The sequence below is a fragment of the Echeneis naucrates genome, chromosome 1 (assembly GCF_900963305.1).
Source record: "Echeneis naucrates chromosome 1, fEcheNa1.1, whole genome shotgun sequence".
Lineage (NCBI taxonomy): Eukaryota > Metazoa > Chordata > Actinopteri > Carangiformes > Echeneidae > Echeneis > Echeneis naucrates.
In genome coordinates, this window is record NC_042511.1 from 14,187,251 (window position 1) to 14,214,223 (window position 26,973).

A 26,973-nucleotide genomic window follows, 5' to 3' on the forward strand; every position below is an offset into this window, starting at 1 on the left:
CTCTTTGCAGGAAACAACTGCTGGCCTCTTTTGGATAATCAACTCAACTGTTTTTGGTGCATTGGAATTGTAGCTAGCAAAATATCAGTTATTTCACCGGATAGCTGATTGTTCCTTGTCTTTTTTTTATTGAAGGGTTAGAGTGAATCTGCTCTCCCTTTGTGCAGTCAGTGGTATTTGAGTCTCTGGTGAGTCTGTATGGCTGTGTGTATCTCTGTTTTTGTGTCCATATAAACATGACATTCTGAGAGTACTAAACATGCTGACAAGAATCTAAAATACATTACGTACATATGATGAATTTCATGAGCGAAGAAAAGCAGAGGTAACAAAATAAGAAGACCGAACACAAAGATTCCAATTAGGCTTCATTTCAGCACAGGAAGACATCATAAGGGATGCTGTATTTTAGGGAACTATCACATTCATTAAACCGTATGGTAGCTTACATCCTATTGAGGTGTGGTATTTACATTAATGACGGAAAAATGGCCTTCCATGCTGTATTTCTTAACATTTTCTTTCAGTGTCTATTGCTGCTGCTATATGTTTCTGGATAGCCGGATATTGTGAGTGCCAAGGCAAATGGCAACATTATAAATTATGAGTAAACTTGAAGTATGCTATACATTGACTTAACTGCACGTGCTTTGGCTGGTGTTCACGTGTCTGTTGTAGAAAGGTTTTTTGTTTATTAGACTTGTAATGGAATTGATTACCATCACGTGGACTCTCCACCCTCAGTTTACTTCCTCGGGTTCTAAAGATAGGACCAGCTAAAATGCCAGCTAATAGTTCTTATTTCTTTTTCTCCAGGTCCCAGAGATCATCAGTACGCTGAGGCAGGCTGGCAAAAGCTCTGCACGCAACAATGATATCCCCGACATTTCCAACAAAACTGCCACCGGAGCCAGTGACCCCACTGAACCATGCGTTTCTTATCTCTCTGCAACAGCAATCTCTACGGCCCCCATTGCTGCTGTTTCTCCGACGGCTTTTGCCAAAAAGTTTGAGGTGCTGTTCTGTGGCCGTGTGAGTGTTGCTCATAAGAAAGCCCCACCTGCCCTCATTGATGAGTGCATTGAGAAATTTAGCCAGTTACATGGCTCAGGTACGACTGATAAAGGAGGAAATGGTGGGGGATTGGTTGATGGGCTGAGGAGGGCACTAACCTTCCAATCCAATGGGCTGGGAAGTGGTGCTGTGGGTAATGGCTCTGCAGGGAGCCCCACCACCGGGAAGCGCCCTGTCCTATTCAAGAAAGATCCCAGTTTTCCCTGTCTACAGGCCCTGGATGAGAACGGACTCTCACCTGAGATTTCTCACACTAACACTACTGATGCACTTGCCCGCTCTGCTGAGGTACAGCCCACCAGCCTGCAGGATAACAGGACCATGCTGTTTACGGTAACTCTCCAAAGTTCACTCAATAAGCACTGCTCTGGTGTGTGAGTTACAGAAGTAAAAATAGGGTTGTGTGAGTGATGCAGCAGTTTAATTTGTTCATGATATCCCTAATAAGCCTGCTGTTTTAAAAAAATATTGTAGTAATGCTTGTAAATAAGTTGATCAAATAAATATGACGTTAGAGCATTATTCCAGATAACCAGAACCACGTTGTCCTTACAGCTTTTTTATCACCTATATTGCTCCAAAAACATCAACAAAAGCAACATTATGAAGCACAGTGCTCTTCAGAATATAAAGAGTAATTTGTGGTGCAGTAAAGTGAAATTTTGGATTTCCTGAATAACAAGCTAAGGTACATCCACTCAAAGCAGAGAGCAAGATGACAATGCACAAAAATATAAAACAATTAATGACTCAGCATGAGTAAATGCTGAGTGCTGCATTTACTCATCCCCCCGGTCACATCCCCCTTGACCTTAACTTGACCTCTAGTGACCTGCCAACATGAGCTTTCCTTTTTGTCCTTAAGACAGGAAATGGTGTGGGGATCCACCAGTGTCTGCAGATATATTAATGACATTGATGATACATCCTTTTGTTGGCATGGACAAGTCGGAGCTATGTCATTTTAATTTTTCTCTTCTGTTTTGACACATTAAGTCTTCCTCTTCCTGTAGAAGAGACTGGTTTATGTGATTCATCTTAGATGTGGAAAGTTTGCAAAGGAAAGTAGTTGTTCTCAGACATTAATTGCAAGGATTTAACTGACCTTTTCATTATAAACTGCTGAATACCTCCATGAGGCCTTGGAATGATGTTCACTCATATCCTCATGGTGAGGACTCCTACAACTGACACTGTGGTACTTTTTATTCAACACAAATACACCAAATGAAACTACAACATTTGGCACACTTAACTATCTTAAAAAGTTAGGTTTTGTTGCAGGATATCAGTTCAATGTGAGAAAATGGAACTACTTTGGCATGTATAGTTCATTTCTGCTGTCACAACCACACAGGAAAACTCGCAACACACAAATTGCAAAGACACATCTACTAACAGTCTAACTCTATTTGTGTTTTTAGGTTGGCAGGTCTCAGATCTTCTTGGTCAGCCCAGACACTAAGAAAGTTGCCATAGAGAAGAGTTTCAAAGAAATCTCCTTCTGCTCACAGGTACAAGACACTGCTGTTTTACATAATTTATAAAAAGTCTATATACCTTAGTGGGATTTTGAGGACATCATTCACCTCTTTTCAGGGTATTCGTCACGTAGATCATTTTGGCTTCATCTGCAGAGAGACAGTGGAAAGGGGGAGCTGCCACTTTGTTTGCTATGTATTCCAATGTACAGATGAATCACTGGTAAGAAACGTCTCATGTTCATTATCAGCCTCACTCATCATGTTGATGTAAGTAACAGTTGTTAAGGCACAAAATGTTTAAACCAAGAAGTATTTTCATATTATGTATATTCAGTTGTAATATGAACCATGAGTAGATTTTAATGCCTTTCCCGTGGCCAACTTCTGATTTTGTGCTTCCCACTCAAGGTCCGTATTTGATCTGCCCTCTCAGTTCAGGTCAACACCACAGATTTAAATTGGACTGCTACACTGCATGAAGCTGATATTTGTCACAAATGTTGCTGCTAAATTTCTGTGTACTAATCATTGCATCTGTGCTCTAGCTCATGGTTTATCTGTGCCAAATGAACGAATCAGGCACGAAGAACGAAGAATTACATGGATGTACTGCACTATGCAGCATTCACTAAATGTTGCAGTGTGATTAGTTACTTGTGAGACGTTATTCTCGAAACAAATTCTCTCTAAACCTACTGCTACTTGCTAATTAACCTCAAGGAAAATCTACTTTATTAGATGTAGTGCATCTTTATTGTGACACATTTTTACTTCTACCTGTTTTGTACCACATAAAGTCACAAAAACTCAGATTAAAACTAAATTAGGAAAGGGAAAGTCTTAGAGTAACAAAATAAATATAAAAATTGCCTTGGGTGGTTTAGATAAAATATTTATAATCATTATTTTTCATTGTGGAATACACATGTAAAACATTTCCCAATGACAATAAATACAAATGAAAGTAAACCAATACATGTGCTTACTAATTACTGAAGGACATTGGTCAGACTATCATTGTTTTGCTCTTCCAGGTGGATGAGATTATGCTGACTTTGAAGCAGGCGTTCTCTGTGGCAGCCCTGCAGCAGAATGCAAAGACCCAGAGCCAGCAGTGTGACACCTGCCCAATGCAGCAGCTCCACAGGCTCTGTGAGCGGATAGAAGGTAGTAAATTATTCCTGTGCTACTTGTTTGTCAATGTCAAAACCGGGCTGCATGGTCATGACAAAGAAGGGAGATGCACACAACAGAGCCAATTAATAACCAATTTATTTTTATTTTTTTAAAAAGCAAGTAACCTAAGGGAAAAACCTAACCTAACAATGGCATGTGCAATCAGTGAAACCAGTAGTGTAGGTGAGTGCATGAGTGGAACAGTGTATGAATGTAATATTGTAGGGTGCAGAAAAGCAAATCAAAATGTCAACCCAACAGCCAAAAAGGTGACTCAGAGAGCAGAGACAGCAGCAACTGCACTACCAAGGGTTTTTGAAGAGGCACTGGCACCTGGAGTCCCAGGTATTGCCAGTGTTCCTGATGATGCTGCCACACCCACCTCCAGTACCTGCAGAAACAGAGCAGCCACACAAACAATCAAAGTAAATATGGTTGAGTACCCAGCTCTGCCATGCAGTTAAACTTCCAAAGATAAAAACCTAAAAATTGTTATCCATTTTGGCCTTCTTACAGTTAAGATTGCACATAAACACAGGTTGGATACCTTATCCATATATCTACATAGGAATTGTGCTACTAAATAATGTGACCAGGACACTAGGACCACACAAGCGTTCATCTAATTTGATGTAAAACAAATATGAGGAGAGACTACCTTTGAAGTATATGCCATGAAATTGTATTTGCATTATTTTCAGGCCTACACCCATCGAATACCAAACTGGAGCTTCAGAGACACTTGGCAACTCTGGACAATGAGGAGCAAGCATCAGTCTTTGAAAACACTACGGTAATAAGGCTTTTCTGTCTGTGCTGCTGAGGAGCATTGTCTGAATTCCTACAATTTCCCTTGAGGTAACAGTGATAAGATAAGAAACCAGTCAGTCTGCAGTCTGTTTTGTACAAACGTCATGACTAAACTGCTGTAAAATCACAAGACGTGCATGTGGGGTTTACAGTGAAGCAGTCATCTTGCACAACTTCAATATTTGGCACATTTTTTCAGCTCAGCTATTCAGCTAATATATTTGCTTCTCAGAAACCCCTGTGATTGATTCAGTACTTCTATTTAACCCTTTGAAATCCATAGTGTCGTCGTATCTACTAATGTCTTTTGTTGCTGAAGTCAGTAGAAGTTAAGGTTTACTTTTACTCTTTAGAAATGGTAAATAAAGAAGATGTGAATGTGACCAAATATTTCTTTTTGCTCATCTGACCTCTGATGGTGTACAGCTGATATGCTGCACTGTAGCAGTGAGTGATGTGTCTGACCCAGGTGTTTATACCAACTGACTGTTATTTAAAATTATTTTAAGTGTAAAAAAAAAAATAATAAATTAACTTTGCTTCTTCTTATGGTTTATTCTTTAGAGAAAAAATAGACTTCTTCTCTATAGCTCACTGAATATTTTATTTACTTCAGTCTTAAAGGATCTGATTTTTGGAAATTATTGCAGTAAATAAATATTAAATGATATTTCAAAAAACTGTAATGTGTTTGTGTGTTTCAGAGGGCTCGTCCTAAGAGTGATCAAGAAGAGAATGAGTTGGTGATGGCCTCACTGAGGAATCTGTATGAGCAGAAACAGAGGAGCCATCAGCACACAATACCTGGAGATGGCAAACAAGTAACCTTTCCTCCTGTATAATGTGCCCCCCCACTTTAATGGCCACGCATTACCCATTCCCTGTTTTCTGTACAGATTATATCCAACCTAAATTTCCTAAAAAAGTGTCTATCGCAGTGTAACTGACTCAGGGAGACACCAGGAAAAAGATATTTCTATTCCTTCCAATTCCACAGACAAACATGTAACTTGTCAGACAAAGTGTGTCTCTTTCACTCACTGACTGTTTTGCTTTCTCTGTCTTGCTCCCTGAATATGTAGGTGTGTGAGGAGGCTGCTCCAGTTCCTGTGGAGGCGCAGCACCAGAGTAGCAGCCGACAGCGACTTGAGCAGTTCAAGAGTAGAGCCAAGCGCTCTCTCACTGAGTCCTTGGAAGGCATCTGGAAGGTAGCTCCATCTTTTGTTTTCACTGTTACATGAGTATGCCCTTGTTCTAATTACTCACAAAATGTACATGTAAGCAGAATGGTAGTTTTCATTTGCATAGATTATGGACCATTACACCTTGAACTGAGAAATGGTGTTTTACCAGATAAAAATCCATGAAGGGGCATCCTGGTATGTGGTTTTGGCTGCATGTAAAAGCTACATACATAAGCTTTACTTTTTATCTTGGCAGGGGAGCAGCAAGGCCAGAGCTCAGAGGGACAACAGTGAAGGAAGTGACATCAGCTCAACAACGATCCACAGCAGCCTGGACCAGCCCTGCTCCGATGATCCCCTGTCTGTCTCGTCTCAGCTACGGCCCACCAGCCCACTCAGGTAAACACTGAAACACACATGCCCACTCACCAAATGGTGGCTTTGCTGCTTTCCTACAAGTCATAGTTGTTTTTTCTTTCACGTAAGCTGTGTATAAAAATGGTTACAGACACTAGAACAGAAGTGAACCTGCATTCTATCTAATGACCACCAGGGGGCCCTATTGCTTGTAAAAAGGAAATTGCGCTCCTCCTTAAACCCAGTAAAGATTTTCCTAATGAGTTTATGTTCTTAAACTCTGGTTTCAAGTCTTACAACATGAGGTTTTTTTTTATTATTATTATTTTATTTATTTATTTTATTTATTTATTTTCAACAAAAAATGTAGCCTTATGGGAGTGAACAAAATCTGTAGGAAAGTTGTTTTTATTATGGAGTTTTCCTGGACTTAGAAATTGGTTATTTAAACATTTTTTCTTAGAAGATTTTTTTCTGCGGGTTTGCAAGAGACTTGTTTATACAATATCCTTTTCACATTTAATCATGCTAATTTTATTCTCTTGTAATTTTTTCAGGTGCCACAACTCAACAGGAGACCTGAAGCGCCTTGATGCTTCTCTTCCTCTTTCCCCCTCTTCCTCCTCTTTACCTGGGGATGCTCAGCCACAGGGCTTCCGTCGTCGGGCCAGCACTTTCAGTCATCCTCCTACTCCTTCGTCATTGCTTCAAAACTCACCGATGCACACGCTAGCTCACACTCCACAGGACCCGACTGCCGCTACCAAGCCCAAGCTTGTACGGCACTACTCTGTCAGCACTGACACGCCACACCAGAGCAAGTAAGAAGAATGTGTCTTTGTGTGTTTTTCTATGTTTGTATGAGGGTATTATGAGAAATAAAAATTTAAATCTGATTATCACAGAGTAGCTGTGGACTAATTACATGTAATCACAATTAATAAATATGACCCGAAAATGGACATTTTCTCGCTATATTGTTATAACAGAAAGATAAATGACAGGCAGCGTATATACATGTTTGATAATGTTATTTATTTCTGACAAATCCAAATGAAGAGCCACTGCTCTTTTTTTTTTTTTTTTAGCAAATATAGGATGGCTGGATTGTGAAAAAATGCTGTGAAACGTCACAGCATTTGACTCCTTGTATTTGTGTGATACTGAATGGTTGTATTCAACTGAGAGTTACTGTGTGAAAGCAGGAAGTTTATATAGAAGCTGTGAAGAAATACAGAAGTGACGCTTAATTTCTAAAATCTTGATAATCAACCAAAATTCAAGAGAATGAATACTCACTTACACTCCACCATCTACTCTGCCTTCCAAAAACATTCTTCAATTTTCCTGCTTTTTCACTCGCTTTCCGTTTACATTCTTTTTCAGTAGCTTTGACTTTTTTTGCACCTCTTTTTTCTCCTTCATCTGTATTTGCATTGATTCTCAGACATGCCACAGCCAACTCAACCCTTCCCCCTGTTCCTCCCTGTCCTTCATCCCACTTTTCTTTTCTACCTCATCATCCTCTGTCCCCTTCTGGAGCCAGGTTCAATAAAAAAAGGTGAGAATCCTGCACTGTTGTTTAGTTCAGGTATCTCATTTCAGCTCCACAACAGAAAAACACAACCACACAAAGTCTTCATAGATGCTATAAGGCACGCCCTTCTACTGACACAAAGACATTTTTTTTTCCAAACGTATTTGTGTTTCTCTTTTCATCTGTGTTTTGCTTCCTTTTGCTAACTTCCATCGCTCCATCTCAGTCCTCTGGGTGGTCTGCGTGCTCGTCTCCAATCCTCCTCCTCTGTCCCTAATTTTCTGAAATTTCAATTTCTGGCCCCTGTCCGAGAGAATGATTGTCCTGAGCCTAAGAGCAGGTACATACACATGTACACCAATAATATATGCTATTATACACATTAATAAATTTTCAATTTCTCTATTTTTGGATATATACATATAGGGATATATAGAAAGTATAGGGATGTGTGAATTTGTAAAGAGTATTGTATGACCTACCTATTGAATGTTAATCAGGCTACATATAACCTTTGTGTGGGTTTGCGTTTTCAGAGATGTAGCAGCTCTCTCTACACCAAGTGCACCGTGTGGGGTTGGAGAAAGCCCTCTGCGCAGTCACCGCCACTCCTGGAGGCAACAGATCTTCCTACGGGTTGCTACACCTCAGAAGAACACAGACAGCAATGGTAAAAAGACACATTCTCACAAATTAAACTTAACTGCATTCCCCATAAGGGCCAGCAAGTGGCTCCACTGACTTTAACATTGTCTTTCATAATTGGTCCCAAGGACAATTCCTGCTGTAGGTTAGCACTCTGCTAACTTACTTGTATTTAAAAATTATTATTGTAATGTAACTTAAAAATCAAAACCTTCCCCAACTTTCCCAGCTGTCTCCATTGGCCTGTTAACTAATTGTTGTGTCAAGAAGTGGGAGCAAACATTTATAATGTTCATCAATGTTTCAATGCACTGCCAAATGTATTAATATTATAATAATATTATAATATTAATAATTAATATTAAAGTCACACATATCCTGTGCAGTGTGTTTATCACTATGTCAAGTCTATAGTTTCTTTAGTTTATCATCAATACTAAATAAAACTGGAATGACAGTCAAAGATTAGTTACTACTTTTACTATTAACATGATGCCGGTCAACCATATTAAGTCTTTGAATCTTGTAATGCATGTCTTAGATAGCTTTGCCAAAATAACAAAAACACCAGCTTTGCACACTCTGTGAGTATAAGCAAGTCTGTGTACACATAAGAAGCGAAGCAGTTGGATTAGTCTGCATGCTCCAGTTGTCTTCTTCTAAGGAAGAGAAAAGTTCCAGGTCAGGACAGTAGTAAATATACTGTATCCTTTATATTCAACTAGAAAAAAAATTGACATGAGTGAGACACTGCTTACTAATTTGTGCTATTACTAAAAACAGCCACAATAGGATAGGAATGCAGTGACAACACATTCCACCTAGTGTCACTCTTTCATTTAACATGATAGTACATGTTGTTTGTTGATGTCTAAAGTATTTTTGGTCTATTATTGCAGAAATGCGTGCATGAAACATGCCAGGATTAACTGCTCTGCCAATCAGTGCGGTACACACTGCTAATTATCTTGGTAGATGTTATTGTTAAAACATTTCATAATAATGAAATGGACCCAAGTTATATTTTTCTGATGCTACAGAGTGCCATCTGCTTGTACTTGAAAAAAAATGTTTGTTGGGAATTTAAATTCCTGGGCATTAAGTATGCATTCAGCTTTTAAATTTAAGAATGAGGAATTGACATGTTACTAGAACACTTTTTTGAATTTTGCATTACTCTTTGAGCTTTTTTTTGTTCCATCTCATGTTATCTGTCATACCTTTTTTCTAGAGGGCATATGCTTGCCAGTGATGACTGTCTTGAAATTAAATACACGTGAGGAAATGCTTTCATGTATTGGCCAAGTAAAAATAATCAAAGTACATTTGCCTGCAAATTGACAGCCCTGGCAGATATTGAGATGGTACAAGTAGAAAATTATGTTTTGCCTACAGTGAAATAATGTTTTAACCACAGATAACTTTGAAAAATCAGTAACATGACTTTTGTCTACCTGTGCAGACATGGGAATCATGCTTGTGCATGCTTGTCCTAAGATCCTGGATTTTGATGGCTGGATGCAATGCGTGTGCCTGTGTGCCCATGTGTGTCCTACTGTGCACACTTGCATAACAGAGTTGTTGACAATCAAGATAGTTTTGGGTTGTTTGCTATGTACCACCTATAAAAGCAAATACAAATGCAAATGCATCTTGCATGTAGTTTCATCGTCTTTGCCCCTTTGAAATGTGTCACAGAGTGAAACAGGCAAGTTAAGCAGAATACATGTCACATAGGAATTTAGTGTATGCAATTTCAGGGAGTCACCTGAGATAACCTGATGCCAAGTAAGATTAAATATCTATCGGCATTGAATCTGCGTATAAACAAGGTCATTTTCTGTCATGGAGTAGTAGATCTGCCTGCACCAGTGCAGGCCACACTCAAAACAATAGGTACACCTGTTTTGATACAGGCCTTACAGTGCCGGTCTTGCTTTGACCTCTGAGCTCACTGTAATGGGACGGACTTCTGTAGCTGCCATTGTAATTGTGAATTTGTCCAGTGAGCGAGTAAAAGAACAAAAAGGACATTTTAACCCCAAATAGTGTAGCTTAATTTCAGTTACAGTTATAACTCTATAAATTATAATTAATTAGTCACTCTGTGTAGACAACTATTCATCGTTTGTGTTTTTATGTTGCCACTGAGGGGTGCTGCCTACAGTTGAATCAATACCACCATGGTGCAATCTAAAAATTCTCAAGAAGGTTGTATTTCTTTTATTTGTTGGATTACATTTCACCACAGGGCATTAATTGTTCATTCCTTGTTAACACCCTTCTGGATTCTGCATATAAGTTTAATAAACATGACAGGGATGAGGGAATAATGGGACATTTCTATCCACCCCCTCATTGCATATGGTTTTGATTAGGCAGGATAAGGATATTTCTTTTGAGTGAAGCAGGTAAAACCTGTCCTATTTTCAGGAATTAACCTACACCTGCATTATTTTCACAGTTAACTGCCATTAACGAAAGGAGAAACAATACTTTCAGCAGATCACTGTGATGGGCTTCATATTGGCTGAATGTTGTGCTAAGTTGGGTTTGGAATTGGGCGTGTTTGTGTGCGCTTACATGCATGAGGTCATGGGTGTGGCAAGTGTGTGTTTGTGTGTTTGTGTGTGTGTGTGTGTGTGTTTGAGTGGATGGTGGTGTTTCAAGGTCATGTTGACAATCCACACACAGACAGCGCCAGAGGAAAGCGCCAGCCCTGTTGACCTACTGTGCATGTTGTGTGTGTGTGTGCAGAAGAGTGCTGGAACTTGGTTCTGGACAAGATGGAGTGTTTGCTCAAGGAGTGGATTGTGCCACTCTGTACAAGAGAGTGTGTGTGCACTTCTATGTGTGTGTTTGTGCGTGTGAGGTTATTTTGAAGTTTAGGCATGGCCTTGGTGTTTACATTAAGGATATGCAGTACTGTTTCAGGTTAAAGTGAGGCTAGTAAGAGGGTCCAGGGAAGTAAAGTAGGAAGTGAAGTATCCCCACAACAACGAGACTGTGTGTATGTGTATTCAAGAGTGCGTGCATGCTTGACTGCATTTTTCACACTTAAAAGCTAACTCTTTCAAACAATTTTGAAGCGGTGTAGCAGTCTGTGTTTGTTTAGCAAATACATGACTGTTCACTAAGTTAATCTTTGTGGGGTTCATGTCTGTCACACATGCGTCTGGTTTGTCTTCACATCTCTTATAACTTAAGACCAGAGTGTTTGTATTGTGACACTGCTGGTTTCAACACGTCTCAAAGTCTCCCTGAAACAGACACAAAGGTGTGTATTAAATTCTCTTATCATTTTGTGTGTGTGTGTGTTGGGGGGGGGTTATGTTACATATTTGTTTATTTTCCTGAGAAAGCCCTTTGGATTGATCAGTATCAAATTTACGTACCTAAGCTAACTTGGTGCACATCTGCGTACGTACACGTGTGTGACCTCAATCATGATCTCCTTAAAAAGTGAAAGAGAAGTAAGTGCTATCTGGATAGTTGTTATGTCCTTTTTCTAAACAACAGTATTTTGAGGTTTGGATCCACCCTGTACTTTGGGGTGGAGTCACACAAGTATCACATTTTTTTCATGTGTTGCACCCAACTGTGTCAAATATATCTTGTGTTTAGGGTTTTCTTTTTTATTTTACTTGACTGTGTAAGGGATAGACAGAAAGAAAGAAAGGTGGTCAGATTGTGTGGATCTGAACCTGGTTATATTCATTTCAGTTTCCCATTGTTCATCCTTCATAAAATGTGTTAATGGAATATAGAAAAGAATATTTAGCAACACAGTTCCTTCCTCGGTTTCCCATACCCCTCTTCTTTTTCTCCTTCTTCCTTTCCCACTCTTGTCATGGTGCCAAGAATCAGCCTGTTAAAACATATGCCATACAACCACAAAACTGTGTTGGAATCCCAACAAAGACCTGCCTGGTGCTAAAGCATCAGTCAAGTTGCTTGCCAGAAATGTATTGATGATGATTAATTGTTAAAACTCATCACATACTCTTATTGCGTTGGATTCAATAAAGCTATATATAATTGGTGTTTATAGTCTAAAATTAAAGATCAGTTTCACTGAAGAGTGTAATTATTTAATTTTCTCCACCTTCAGTCATTGTTTTAATTTACAACTGTACATAAAACATAAAGATCTTTCATACCCTTTGAGTCCAGAAAATTAGAACACCTTTTGTTTTACATAAGATAATAAATTTCCTTGGAACAAGTTCAGTTAAGTTTCAGGATTGTTAACACAGTCACAGCTTTATTATCACTCTTGTTAATACTGTATCCTCTTATTTTGTGCTACAGTGGACAACTCATGTGTGTCTTCATTTGTGTCTTTAGAGCTGGGTGATCCCTGTCGAGAGGGGAGTCGAGTCTGCGTTGGCCAGGTAGGAGTTGGAGGAAGTGGAGACCCCTCCATGAGAGCAGTGCCAGAGGAGAGGACGAAAAGGAGCAAAGAGGAACTGAGGGAGTTGTGGAGGAAGGCCATCCTGCAGCAAATTCTGCTGCAGAGGATGGAGAGTGAGAACCAGAAACTGCAGGGTGAGTTACATGCATGAAGGACTTTAAAACATGCATACACACTTGAAGCCTCCATAGATTTTCCTTTTGCTCATATTTTAATATTTTGGCTCACAGCCTCAACATACTAATCAGACAGTATAAATCAAAATTAGAGCAAGACGCAATGTAATACTGAATTATTAGGGACCATCCCATAACACATGAAACAAAGGCTTGAATTTTCAAACCGAAAATATTCATATATATGTTCAATATTCATTTAGTGTAAAATTAAAGTTCATAAGGTAGTACATATTATATTAGGCTCTCTCGTTGATATTATTGAGCTGCTGGCAGCAGCATTTGGGTACACTGTTTAAAATCATCACAATTTGGTGTCTTTAAAAGATAAACAAGGCTGCCACCCAGTCTAACCAGTGTCTGGCAACACGTCTTTCCAGTTGCGTGCACACACACAGGTTAAGTCTTCAAATGCGTACCTGTTTTTCTGTCTTAAAAAATTTTGACTGACCAAAAAAAAAAAACAGGTTATATAATATATAGTTGTGAGTGTTTCTTTCTGGTTAACATATCTAAGGGCGTGTGCACTTCACTCCTGACCCACTTGGCACGTAACAACACATACCTAACTATGTGTCACACCCACAGCTACCTTGGCTGTGTGCAAACCATTAATTGACACGCACATAGCACTTCTTTGAATAATAAAGATCGGATACAAATTATACCTTAACAACAAGGTGTGGATGGAGAGAATGTAGGTCACTGATACTGGTAGAAAAATTAAATACTCAATTGTGCATGCATATAGAACACAGAGTACAACATTCACATCTCCTGCATATGGTGTCTTTCTTAAACATCTGTAGGGTAATTGTTTTATTTCTGTGCTCCACCTTTCTATTCACTATTTGTCTGGGTGGAGTTCAACTCAGTGTCCTCCATTCTAGCAGTTTATCTCTCTCACTGTTCCCTGGTTTTGGGTCAACCGTGACCGCGTGTGTGTGTGTATCTTTGTCAGCTTCGGGGTGGGGTATCCTGTCCTGTTGTGTGTTAATCATGGGTGGGGTGGAGGAAAAAAAGGGAGAGAAATGGAGAGAAGGAGCCAAGTATAGATTGCACAGTGGAGCGACTGAGCGCCAGCAGGTCCAAAGGGGTTCTGTGCCAATCATCAAGTCCTGATAGAATAGACTCCTGCCTGCTCTAGACAGCTGATAAGATGGAGAGCAGAGCCACAGCTACTCTTATTCTATTCTATTCTTACTCTGGGTGTGTCAGCTGTTTGCTACATCCAAGTTTTCTTTCTTTACTAACCAGGTTACGCCTTCCAGGTCACTTTTCTAACTTTGTTGCTAAGCCCATGGTTCACAGTATTTAGAATTCTGGAGAACGTCTTGATTTTCTTTTGCAAAGTTATTTTAAAATACAACTCTACTGTACTTGGCCCCCAAAGTTGCAATGCAATTGTTTCTTATATCTTATCTATGCATTGTGTTGCAAAATTCCCCCTGTTGACTACCCACCTAATTCCTTCTGTTTCCTGGAAGGTGTTAGTGCAGGTTGTAACTGGAAGTGGCCTGCTGTCTCTGTCCTGTCCTGCAGTGATGATATTACTCTGTCCAGCTTTGCCAAGTTGCAGCTGTTTGCTGGGTGGACACCACACATGAGCGGAAAGGGTGGGGACGTCCACCAGGGGAAGGAGAGAGAGGAGGAGGGAGACTTTGGTTGACGGATGAGACAAATGTCGGATTGAGTGAGAAAGAAGGAGTTAAGTGCTGGCAGAGAAGTGAAAGAGACGTAAAGATGGTCTGTGGGTGAAAAGATTAAAGGAGGGAGAGAGGAAGGGTGTTGTCAAAAAGAGAGGAACAGATGAGGGGTGCTGGGTGTGACCTCACCTTCTTTGATCAGTGGTTGTAACGGAATTTATGGCTTGTGTGTTTGTGTTTAGTTAGCTACCTCTGTTAATCTGACACGGCCAGGGTGTACCATGTGCAATTTGAAGATTTGATGTTTCCATTATCAATAATGGACATCCCCTGATTTAAATAGAAACTAGTGCTTCACATGTCATACCACTAGACACAGTCTAAGCTTAGTGACTCACTGGGAATCCCGGTCACAGAACGTGAGGAGGGTCGAAGGGAGGTAAGGCTAAAGATCCTGGTATTGGTGGAGACCAAAAATAGAGTTAAAAGAACAGTGACACACAATTGTGGCTAGAAACACAATTCTTATTATATCATAGCACGTGTGATTATTGAACAACTTATGCTTATAATTATATCAGTCACATTTTCATTATGTCCCCGGGACAGTTTTTATTATTATTATTGTTATGTCCAGGTACCATGCCTTCGATATCATGTATGAAAGCACATGCAGCAGATGTGAGATGCATGTTATCAGTGTGATACCAAAACAAATAAATAAATAAAAAAAAAAAGCAAAAACAAATAGCACATGTTCAGAGTCACGTGCACAGGCAGGTGTTTCCAAACTATAGAGACAAAGATCTGCAACTAACAAATATACACATCACAGGACCAAGATTAAGGGAGTTCATTGACTTGCAATGTCTGTTTCTATATTTGTAGCCTCAGAAAGCGACCTGCAGAACAAGCGTCTGAAGCTGGACTATGAGGAAATCACACCATGTCTAAAGGAGGTTACTTTAGTGTGGGAGAAGATGCTGGGAACTCCCATGAGAGCCAAGGTCAAGTTTGACAAAGAGGCTATACATGCTGCTGTTGCACAAGGTATAGTTGACTCCACAAACACATATATCAGCGCCGCATGATAATGTTTATTTTTTGTAAAAATCACCAGATACTGACAAATATTGACCAGAGCACAATGTATAAAGTTCCAACTGAAAATATGTATTATAGGTATTCTCAGGAATTAAAGGAGAGAGGATAAATTCCATCAAGTATTTCTAATCCAGTGTGAATTGGCTATTTTCCTTTGACAACGTAACTTGCAGTGCCTCGTTGTCATTGGCAGGTCTTGGTGTTGTGACCATTTTCTAGTATAAGCATGATAGAAGGACAGAGGCCAGGAAGGTTGGGTCACAGCAGGAGACAGACATGATACCGGCCTTTGCATAGCAAAGTTAAGAGAATAACTACGAATAACTAAGAGTAAAGCTGTAAGACCTCCTGCAGTGTTTACACGTGTGAGATGGTTATCATCAGGCTCTTTCATTTTACAATCCCTTTGTTGATAGAATGAACAAGTTAACTGGTTGTCCAAAGTATTTTACATGTATTGTCTGGTCTACAGGCTCTTGTTGTTATGTTTTTGGAAATTCACTTATCTCTGTTCTGGTGGATAAATAGATGAGAAACCTTATATGTCAAGATAGAGGCTACAGCTCCCAGCAGCTGGTTATCTTATATTAGCACAGACTAGAAGAGTAATAATAGATAGCCCAACTTTGTTTAATAGTTTAAAGTGACAACAATGTGTCCATTGAATGCCATCTTCATGACTGATTCATTGATCAGTTAACAATTTCATTATTTTCATTTTAAGACAGACAGAGGTGGAGTCCCAATTTCTGTCTTTTGTGCTAAGCTATCTTATTACAGTCTTTTCAAAGTGATCATTGTATTAATTTTGTCAACAAACACTCTTACAGTGATTAAGTAAATATTTTCCCCAATATGTTGTGAAGCTGCTTAGCAACCTGCACTAGCTTGTGGTTGCACTGGGTGGGTCTCAGGTGTGAATGTGCAGAAACTGGCGTGAATTGTGCTATGTAATACAGAGCATTGCTCACAGGGAAATGTACCAGGATAAATAAAGGTCAGAAACATCTGTTTCTGTGCTCATGTTCAACCTCAATTAACTGAAATAAATTGAACCCAATCTGAGCTAACAAAAACCTTACACTGCCCTTCAACATCACTTGTAATCTGAGAAGTGTACAAGTAATAGTGTGGTGGACCAGATGTCAGAGTCCATGGGATTAAAATGCTGCACAAGTGAAAACACCGAATCTTTGTAATGAGGGAAAATTTTTGCGGTAAATATCATAAATGCAAAATCCACTTACTTGGCATTACATTTAGCTAATTTGCCACAGAAATGTTTCCCAAGAATGAATTTACAGTACATGCTCAAAGTCAAATATTGGAGAACATAGTTCACTTACCATCTGGATATATTTTAAACAACTGTCTGTCTGACTGCCTCTCTGTGAGGTTTGGAAGTAACCAAAAGTAACTGATTCAAAATGATTGATAAATTATAGCAGCTAATTTAATGTGTTGATCAAGTCTTTAAAATAACGCATTTCTGTGTTGGCTTTCACTATCAAATCACTATTTTTGATGATCCTACCCTTTAGAAAATGTTTGCACCTGGCTTTGATTTCAACACATTAGAATATTTAGTTTACTCAGATTCCTTAGATTCACCAGATTTTGAAGTTTTCATGTTTTATTTCCGTAGGATTTAAAGAGTATATTCTTTAATTAATCTTTACAAGATGCTCAAAGTCAACTATTATAGAGCATGGTATTGCCTGATTATTTAGACGAGTTTGAAACAATATGTCTAAATGATAGAGGGACAGGTAACAAGTCCGATGGTATAGAGCTGTGTCTGTAAAAGGCTACATGTGTGGTCATCTTTGCATTGCCCTTCCCCACCTCCTTCACCTCTGTCATCCCCAAAGGTGTCCCAAGACAACATCGTGGCGAGATCTGGAAGTTTCTCTCTGAACAGTACCTGCTCAGACAGACGATCCCCTCCCGGCCTCCAGCCAATCACACTCCATATAAAGAGCTGCTGAAACAGCTCACCTCACAACAACATGCCATCCTCATAGATCTGGGTAACAACACACACAAACACAGCTCACTGTCTGCAAGTTTTTCCAAGACTTAACTATTCTTTCACTGGATAATCTGTTCAGCCATTTTTTATCTAGCGTGAGGTCAATAAATTGATGAATTGTACAATATACAATCTCTTTCTGTTCATTATCTTTTACGTTTATATTTAAAATCACTACTGCAAGTGCACAAGCGCATTTGCTGCTACTCCGCTCTGTGCAATATTCCCATGTACATATTTTGTCATCCTGCACTCATATTAATATATATATATATTTTTTATGTATGCATATATATGTATATAGCCACATACAGTCATTGTTATCTTCCTTACTTCCCAACACTGCCTGTTAAAACTCTGGAAGCCAGTGCAACATAATTTCATTCCCCAAATGCGCTGCTGTGTTATATGAGAAATGACAATAAAGGAAGTCTTAAGTCAAAGGTTTAGGCACACTTTTGTGTTCATTTGAACGGGCAAGTGTGTCAAACCGTTTGACTGGTGCTGTACTTGATAAATATTTGTTGGCCATATTGTCCCTTCTGGTTTGCTGCCATTCTTTGACCGTTTACACAGCAAAAGATAATAAATTGCACAATGTGTGGTATTTAAAAGTCACACTGTTCAGCATAACTAACGGTATTTAAACCTAATTTCAACACTTTAACCCTCTAATGTTCCTAACACCCGCCACCCAAAAACACACACACACGCACGCATCGTTTCTTCACTCCACCCATTTAACACCCACATGCATGTATACACATCCACCACACATCCCTTCCTCTAGCGCTTAATCTAACGTGTTTTGCTGTTGACCTTGTGTCTTTCATCTGCTTATTATGTTATTCACTCTACATCGAATAGGGTGGGGTAGTGACATGGATTTTACAGTGATGGCTTGCTGAATGTTACGCGCGATCGACTAAATGCGCACTTTGTCTATGACACTGCATGTTCTGCATGTAGACAACAAATTGCTTCTCAAGCCCTCATTGTTCATGTAAAAAAGCACAAACTTTATACAAAGTTATACAAGAGCCAGGAGTTCTATAATTTAGAGATGTTAAGTTTCGTACTCCCACACCCAACATTCAGTAGACAGAACAAATGTACACACACACACACTTCGCTTCAGGCAGGGGAGGGAGTCATGGCATTATGTTCACAAGCTAAAAGCCCCCACAGCACATTCCACATTTACATGCTTTCATGGCCCTCATTGTCTTCTCTAAAGCTTTACTGTCACACTGTAAGTCAAGAACCTCAGTCTCAGCACACACATCTCTCTATTACCAGCCAGAATTATTACCATGATGTTGCCCCTGCTGTTACACCTTAAGCTTATGAGAGAGGAATGGAAATTTGCATAAAAATGCATATTATATTGTAAAGGGCATACATGTCATGAAAAGATTACTTTCTCTCTTCGGCCAAAGTAAAATGTGTTGTTTGAATTAGTATTACTGCAGTATTTTCCTTTTTGTTCCCACAGTTATCTTTATTGATTTTTTTTTTCTTTTTTTTTCCCCCTCTTGAACCCAATCCATAAATTCTGATGTTCTCTAGAAACAATACAAAAAACTGCATTCATATGTGTGCGCTATCATGAATATTTTGTATGCATGATAGTTTGGATAGGTTTCCACATGCTCATGTGCACTGAGCTCCCATTTTAACATCAGTAGCAAAGTGTAAAGTCTAGCCTTTGTTCAAACTTGTGCAACCACCAAGAGGATTTGGTCTCCTGCTGTTTCAGATTCTTTCCAGAATCAAAATAAAATCATGTAAATCAAATGTATTAAAACTCTGTTATTGTGCTTTTAGATGCATATCAGGTTGATCTCAGGCATCATAAAGCTGTCGAGCAGAGTGTATAAACAGTACAGAGTTTTTACAATATAAATATTGTCCGTTTCTTTTCCTCTGTTCCAGGTCGCACTTTTCCAACTCATCCATATTTCCAAGCCCAACTGGGGGCAGGGCAGCTTTCTCTCTACAACCTTTTGAAAGCCTACTCACTGTTGGACCCCGAGGTATCATTTAACACTTCTTTCTTGGTTTCTTTCTGGATTTCTTCTCTTCCCTTTTCTCTGTCACTTTCTTCTATGGTGTCCATCTCTCTCTCTGTGTCAATTGTCAAACTGTCAACTGTCTTTTAGGCTTAAGCTTTTTTCCAGTTCCCAGTCTGTGTAGACATCAAGTTTGTGATTGTTGTTATTGTAGGTGGGCTACTGCCAGGGCCTGTCCTTCATTGCAGGAGTCTTGCTGTTACACATGGGGGAAGAGGATGCCTTCAACATGCTCAAATTTCTAATGTATGACATTGGGCTTCGTAAACAATACAGGCCTGACATGATCATCCTGCAGGTGAAATGTCCACACACATCCACATAGACATGCACACACACAGTCTACAATGCCACTTACATTGTACCAATGATAAGATATATCACTCTTATCAAACTTCAGTTGCATCAAAGAGAGCACTGGACTGCTGTCTGTTTATTTTTGGTATATTGATCCCATGCTATCAAAATTATTTGTGATGCATCTCTGGCCTTCCTGTCTCATATCCAAACCACAGTAATTAGCATACAGTTTCATTTTTAGGCAAAGCAACCAATTTAATGGATGCCTCTTCATTAGTTATGTGGATTTATACCTGATGTGGGGGGGGGGGGGGGGGGTGCACAAATATATTACATAGTTACATTTCGGAACATAGATGCTGTAACCCCTTACACTGTATAACAAAGCCCACCTCAAAACAATGTACGAAAATCTAAATACACCTCCTGCAAATACGCACACTAAATCACATGCTTCCAGTCAGACGAGAAGAAATAAAAATTTTGGTGTGTTGATGTCAGATTCAGATGTACCAGTTGTCGCGGCTGCTCCACGACTACCACAGGGATCTGTACAGTCATCTAGAACAACAAGAGATTGGGCCCAGTTTATACGCCACCCCCTGGTTCCTCACTGCCTTCGCCTCACACTTTCCCCTTGGCTTTGTGGCCCGAGTCTTTGGTAAGTGTCAGCACTCACAGAACTTAGTCCTGTTCTGCTTGTTCACCAAACTGTTACCTCGCCCTAAGAAATGCTTGTCAATCAAGATTTAGGGAAGAAGGAAGATGATGGTGTGTCCAGAGATGTCTATTTTATCCCCACCGCAACTCACCCTCTGGGTTCAAAACGTAAATGCAAAAGTTAACCAGAGTGCAAAAGGGGGGTTAGTAGTGAGGGAGGAAGAAGCTGTGCATCAGCACTTGGCAAAACAGGACAAAAGAGAAGAACCCAGCAACGTTTTTATGATGGTAAAAAGTTTTTAGTTACATTAAAACAAGACTTGTAACAGTGTGACAGACATATTTGCAATTGCAATAAGTTCTTTGTCTGTTTCAGGTAGTTGTTTCCTTCTTTAATCATGCCAACAGTGTTTCCTTTTTTCATGTCTTTACTTTACCTTCTCTTGTTTTCATGTCCAATTTCTACCTCACGTCCTGTCACTGATCCATATCTACTGGCTCCTTGTGCTCATCTGAGCATAACATAAGTGTGTGTGTATGTGTTTGTGTTGAGAAAGGTCGTCATCATAGTGTTGTGAAGTCTGGTATCATCTTGGACTCCACACCTCCACTCCCAGTCCTTAATCTGTTGTATGATCTCATGCAACACTGCCCCACCCTGACACACTCAAAGAGAGCACAAACACGCACTTTCTCCGATGCTCCATATTCACTCTGGCCTTATTTTATATTTGCTCAGTCTTTATTGATGTCAAAACATCAATGATTAAAAAAAAATAAAAAACACGTCAAGTCCTTAGTCAACAACATAAGCTGTGCTGTCAGCACCTGTCATTCATTAATTTCACATTATGTAATTGAAACACTTGTCACACCTGGACCTTTTATAACCTCTTCTAACTTTTGTTTGTTCTTTTTTCCTCTATTTTCTCCAACTCCTCTTTGTCACCTGTCAGATATGTTATTTCTACAAGGGTCAGAGTGCATCTTCAAGGTGGCCTTGAGCCTGCTGGGGAGCCACAAGCCTCTAATCCTGCAACATGATAGCCTGGAGTCCATTGTGGACTTCATCAAGAACACTTTGCCCAACCTGGGCCTGGTGCAGATGGAGAAAACCATCAACCAGGTTAGAACAAAGAGATTTAGTAAAAAATGTGTCACTGTTTATTGAAACACTGGACAACATGACTCAACTCGTTTACGTACGTGTGCATGTTTCCATTGACCTTGTGTTATTTATGGATTATGGAGCAACAATGACAGTCTCAGTCAAAACAGCAAACCCATCAACTTACCATCTATTAAATGCCTAGTAGGGTGCTTTGCAATAGAGCAACTGAAAAAAAGAACTGAAAAATGAAAGGGTTGTAGAAATAGAATTCAAAATTGAGGAATCAGCCGGTTGGCAAAAATTAAACAAAGCTGAAAAATGCCAAAAAGGATCGCCACGTATTATAGACATTACCAGAAATGGAATCTAGCTTAAGGAAGGACCTGGTTTCATCAATCCACTGTGAGCTGAAAGTAGATTTAGTGGACTTCCAGTGTGAAAGAAACTGGCAGCCTGCCAGTAGGGAAGTGAATTGTAGAGTATCGAGTTGCTTTGATGTGTATTAGACTTTGCTGGGATTTTAAAAAATTTTGACATAAATAGAACATATAGGTTACATTGCAGGGTGATATGTGACAGAATAATATCTAATATCTAAATATCATTGATATTAGGGCAGATCTGCAAAAGACAATTTTTAGAAACATTTGTCCTCAAGAGTTTTTATATTGTGTAAGTGAGACAAGCACAAATGGGGTTAGTTTGAATATTCTTAAGAGTTTGCTTAAAAGCCATTGCTCCCAGGCTGGGACTTTAACAATAAAACGAACGTGGAATATCACCAGACTTATCATTGCATCATACAGCAGTGCCTGATAAAATCTCTGCTTAGCAAGATGCTTGCAAAGGCTGGCTGATTAGGTTCAATGGGTGCCTTAATATCCTTTTGTGACAAATGTGGTGCTGTATATCTGATATCCTGGTTGAATGTCTCACTGTTCATACCAAATATGGGTGGAGTCTAATAAAGGTCATTGTCCTTCACTTCATACTTCAGAAATTGTGGTCAAAAACTTTGTGCTCATGTGTTGAATGACTCAGATCATTTGGGTTAGTCTCATGAAGATAGCGCCTTTCATCATTGCCATGTGTGGTAATGTAGGATGTATGTTGAAACGGGAGGAGCTGAAAGGGGTCTTCAGTGACTCAAGTACATGTACAGAGACGTACAAAGGGCAGTAAAGCTCAGGAAATGTGTGCTCGCCGTGTAATTGCCATCGGCTAGTGAGGGAGCGTTGAGTCATGCTATGTTTTCCTGCCAGAGCCACTTATCCACATCTATATGTTAAATGTGGTGTGACTCAAAAGTTTCACCACAAAAAAAAAAAAAAAATAGGGAAGGCGCAGAGTGTATGGAACTTGGTGAACAGAACATCTTTATTGTCTGATTTCTAGACTGTTGGTTCAGGATTACTTTTTATTTTAGGTAAATCGTGAGACAACAAGGAAGTAGTTTTTAGCAATTTCCAGTTTCATATGGCCTTTTGTTTATAGTATTGCCCATCCTTCCCACCAAAAATGATTAAACTGTACACAAAATTAGGTTACAGATATTTGAGAACATGGAAACACAAACCTTGCACAATCGGTCAGATCGCATTACGTGTGTACCTATCCATTAAAAGAATGTTCACTCATTGTGGTTGTGTAATGAGGAAATGTCTCAAAATATGTTCACTTTCAGTTTGAATTCTACATGTTGTGGGTTAGGTAATCTGGCTGAGGCGGAAAGTAATGGAAAAATTTGCTGTTTGCTCTATTAGCAAAACATTAAAGAAAATAATAATAACCACATTCAATGAATCTTGATCTCCAAATATCACGAGTCAAGACAGCAAAGAGTTTCTCAACTATCCAAGCACACATTACCTGGCTGATACTGTGAAAAAACTGACCTTGCATAGTTCAGTTCAACACCTAAACCCTGAATATACTTTAATACAGCCAAGTGTTTTTCTTTTTCTTTTTATTTGTTGAATCAGTACAAGTTGTTTTTGATTACAACCTGTATGCTATTTCTGGTCTCATCATAATTATGGTCAAACTACAAAATAAGTTAAATGAACTAAAACAAAATGTCTGTGCATATTCTCATTGATCCAAGTCGTATTCATATCCGGCCAACAATTGAATCGAATGCAACAGGACGTAGGACTTCGGTTTGTCAAAGAGGTTTCGCCTCCTTTGAAGACAGCAATGTTAAAATCCCGGACAGGGAGGACAGATGGCTTGAAAGAGGGGTAAAAGTGGAGAAACCTTCTCAAACAGGGGAGGGGGTCTGTGACACCTATCGCCCATCCACAATGCTGCCCTGTCAACCTTACCCAGGAGAATTAACAACTCAGCCTCCAACAATGGCTGCCCAAAACTGACCTCATGTGACTCCGACCAGGACAACTGTCGTTCCCCAGTGGCCTCACAAGACTCCCTAGCGAGGCATGACCATGACTAACGTTGGTAAGTGAAACTCCACTCACGAGCTGTGTGAACACTCCCACAGAGGTTAAATACCTGGGTCCAACTCCACTGTTTTGTCAGACTAGTGAGGACTAGTTAAACCAACGTGTTCCTAACTGATGAAGCCGCTGGGATAAGGAGGCGAAACGTCTTTGACAAACCTAAGTCCTAAGTCCAGTTGCGTTTGATTTAATTGTTGGCCCGGATATCAATGAAAAAGTTTTTTTTTTCTCCCTTTTTGCTGAATGGATTACCGACAATGACGACTTTTGCTGTGCACACTTTATTTCTCTGTTAGGTTTGTGAGATGGACGTGTCTAAGCAGCTCCAGGCCTATGAAGTGGAATACCATGTCCTGCAGGATGAGCTGCTAGACACACCCCCGACCCTCAACCAGCACCAGAAGGCTGCCCAGCTGGAAAGGACCAATCAGAGCCTCCGACAGCAGAACCTTGACCTGCTTGAGGAGCTGCAGGTACACACATGCATCACACATAACCACAAGTTGTGTCTGTGTTCTTTGTTTCTTCATGCTTTTATTTTGTCCAGGTGTCCCAAGCTCGTGTGTGCAGCCTGGAGAGTCAAGTGGAGGCTCTGGTTCAGTCTGAGGGCCAACTGAGAGAGCAGGTATCTGCACTGGAGGAGGAGAAGAAGCAGTTGTTGAGCACCGTCACACACCTGCAAGGCCTCTTGGCTGGCCTCGGCATCCACAGCTGCCCTGATGGACACACAGCAGCAGAGACAGAGGACAGAAAGGGGCTGGGGAACAGGACTGTGGACACCCTGCTCCACCCACCGGCTCCACCAGAGTGTTCATAATTACAAATAATACATTTCCAAGTCGTGAGGTCAGCCAGAAGAGGAGCTGGTGGCGGAAGACCCAGAAGGAGAAGGTTGAGGGAGACATCAAGATGACTCCCTGCCTCGACCTTTGACCCAGCTTCTTCCCAGCTCCAGAAAGTTTTAATAAAAAGAGGCGAGACAAAGGAAGTTGAACATAAAACAGGGAGGAGACGAATGGGAATAGAACAAAATAGGGATGAGGTTATAAGAGAAACTAAAATAAAGGATGACACCCCTGAGTATTGTCCCAAAATGTTTCACGTGGCCTCTTACAGCTCTCTAACAAATATAATTGAACAAGTGATTTAACCACCAATCCCCAAAGATGGCACTCTCACTGGCCCTGTGCTGTAAAAACAAAACAGTTATGTTTGCACCTGTATTTGTATTTTTGCGTCTTTGAATTTCTGAGTGCTATCACTCAGATAGCATAGTATTTTATTTTCCTATGAGAGGGTTTGTTAAGAATGTCCCACACAAACAGGCTACAAAAGCCAAAGACTGTCCATAGTAATGTAAGACGAGCTCAAACAAAGACTGACACTCTCAGTACCCTGGGACAACATGTGATTGATCGCCCGTGCACAAAGTGATTATAAAGATGAAATGTCTCCAAAGAGGTGTGACAAGAACGTGCGCTGAAGACGGGTGAAGAAATAACTTTCATGACAAAGTGTTTTTCTGTTTAAAAAGGTTGAATACGATTTAATTTAAATGATGGTTTGGATGCTGGTGCTCATATTCAGAGGTCAGATTCGAAAGATTTTTTTGTTTCCTCCTCCACTTTTCTAGTCTTCCACAGTATTTGTTTCCTGATCCTGTATTAGTTAGTAGCTTACAGGAAGAGTAACACAATAAATAGAGTTCATTTCGTATCCTGTTTTTTTCACCTTTGAATACACGCCCATGTGTTTGTGTAGGAAGGGGGGAAAACGCAGTTTCAGCTGAATAGCGTAAAACATTAGCATTGCTTTTTTGAGTGAGGGAATTTACCTCTTTTTTTTAGAGCCTGATCACTTACTTTAAATAGCTGCAAAAAAAACAAATTTCAAAGAGGAGACCTCTGCTGTTGAGACAATCTGTCAGCTAGAAATCATGTACTGTATTCACCACACTGAGCTGTAGCCTGTTGTGTTAGTATGTGAATGTTAAAATGGGTCACTGTGTGTCTGTGTTTGTGCACTTCACCCATCAAAAAAAAACAAATCTGTTGATTTACACTGTAAAGATGCTCTGCTGGTATTTCTGACTCTCCTTGCACACGTTTTTGTTTTGATTAGTGCCATTGTAATGTACTTTAAAATACATTTCATATCCTTCCAGCACATGTTGAAGCCATTTTTTCCCCGTTACATACATTCACACATACACTACGAAGAGACAGTTTGACTGCGCGCCTTCCTGTCCACACATGCCAATCAATTGGAATGCTATGGCCTTGATATAAGGTTGCAGGCATATGGAAATGTACTGTACACAGTACTTAAAACGCAGACGTGCATTTGTTTTCAGGAACTCCTTCTGGGGATGAAGAAAGAGCATGTTGGGACAAGCTGCAGCTCTGTTAGCATGCATGTGTGTACACAACAGAGAAATCGGCAACAAAATAACACAAGCAAAGAAAGAGCCGAAAAGAAAAACTTTTGGTTTTCAATCTTTTAGAAACATGTTACACATGTGTATTTGAAGCTTCAGAATTTCTGGTCTTGATACCTTACTCATTGTGTGCATGCATGCTTGCATCACCCAATGTTTGTATGTGTTTTTGTGCATCTGTTTTTTTGTTTGATGTATTTCCTTGAGATCTAGCTCAAAGTCAGCAGCAGGGTGATACAATGGCACGAAGCTCCTCACATTCCTTCACCTGTGTGAAGTCCTCTGGGAGCAACAG

The 26,973-nt window shown here is 39.8% G+C and overlaps 1 protein-coding gene across 4 annotated transcripts in view; it reads left to right on the forward strand.

Moving 5' to 3' along the window:
- Positions 1-26,407, forward strand: part of tbc1d1 (TBC1 (tre-2/USP6, BUB2, cdc16) domain family, member 1) — a 38,739-nt gene extending 12,332 nt beyond the window's left edge. For 2 of the 4 annotated variants that reach the window (XM_029505050.1, XM_029505285.1), the window contains 21 exons: positions 817-1,407; positions 2,499-2,588; positions 2,674-2,778; positions 3,593-3,725; positions 4,436-4,527; positions 5,249-5,365; positions 5,627-5,752; positions 5,985-6,127; positions 6,643-6,906; positions 7,533-7,646; positions 7,849-7,962; positions 8,159-8,292; positions 12,615-12,815; positions 15,392-15,553; positions 17,479-17,637; positions 19,575-19,675; positions 19,866-20,009; positions 20,513-20,672; positions 21,628-21,797; positions 24,538-24,714; positions 24,789-26,407. In XM_029505050.1, coding sequence (XP_029360910.1) covers positions 817-1,407; positions 2,499-2,588; positions 2,674-2,778; positions 3,593-3,725; positions 4,436-4,527; positions 5,249-5,365; positions 5,627-5,752; positions 5,985-6,127; positions 6,643-6,906; positions 7,533-7,646; positions 7,849-7,962; positions 8,159-8,292; positions 12,615-12,815; positions 15,392-15,553; positions 17,479-17,637; positions 19,575-19,675; positions 19,866-20,009; positions 20,513-20,672; positions 21,628-21,797; positions 24,538-24,714; positions 24,789-25,058 — 3,567 coding nt within the window. In that variant the 3' untranslated portion in view covers positions 25,059-26,407. The remainder of the gene's footprint in view (positions 1-816; positions 1,408-2,498; positions 2,589-2,673; positions 2,779-3,592; positions 3,726-4,435; positions 4,528-5,248; positions 5,366-5,626; positions 5,753-5,984; positions 6,128-6,642; positions 6,907-7,532; positions 7,647-7,848; positions 7,963-8,158; positions 8,293-12,614; positions 12,816-15,391; positions 15,554-17,478; positions 17,638-19,574; positions 19,676-19,865; positions 20,010-20,512; positions 20,673-21,627; positions 21,798-24,537; positions 24,715-24,788) is intronic. The other 2 variants (XM_029505126.1, XM_029505213.1) reach the window with 2 other exon arrangements.
- The last annotated feature ends 566 nt before the right edge of the window (positions 26,408-26,973 follow it).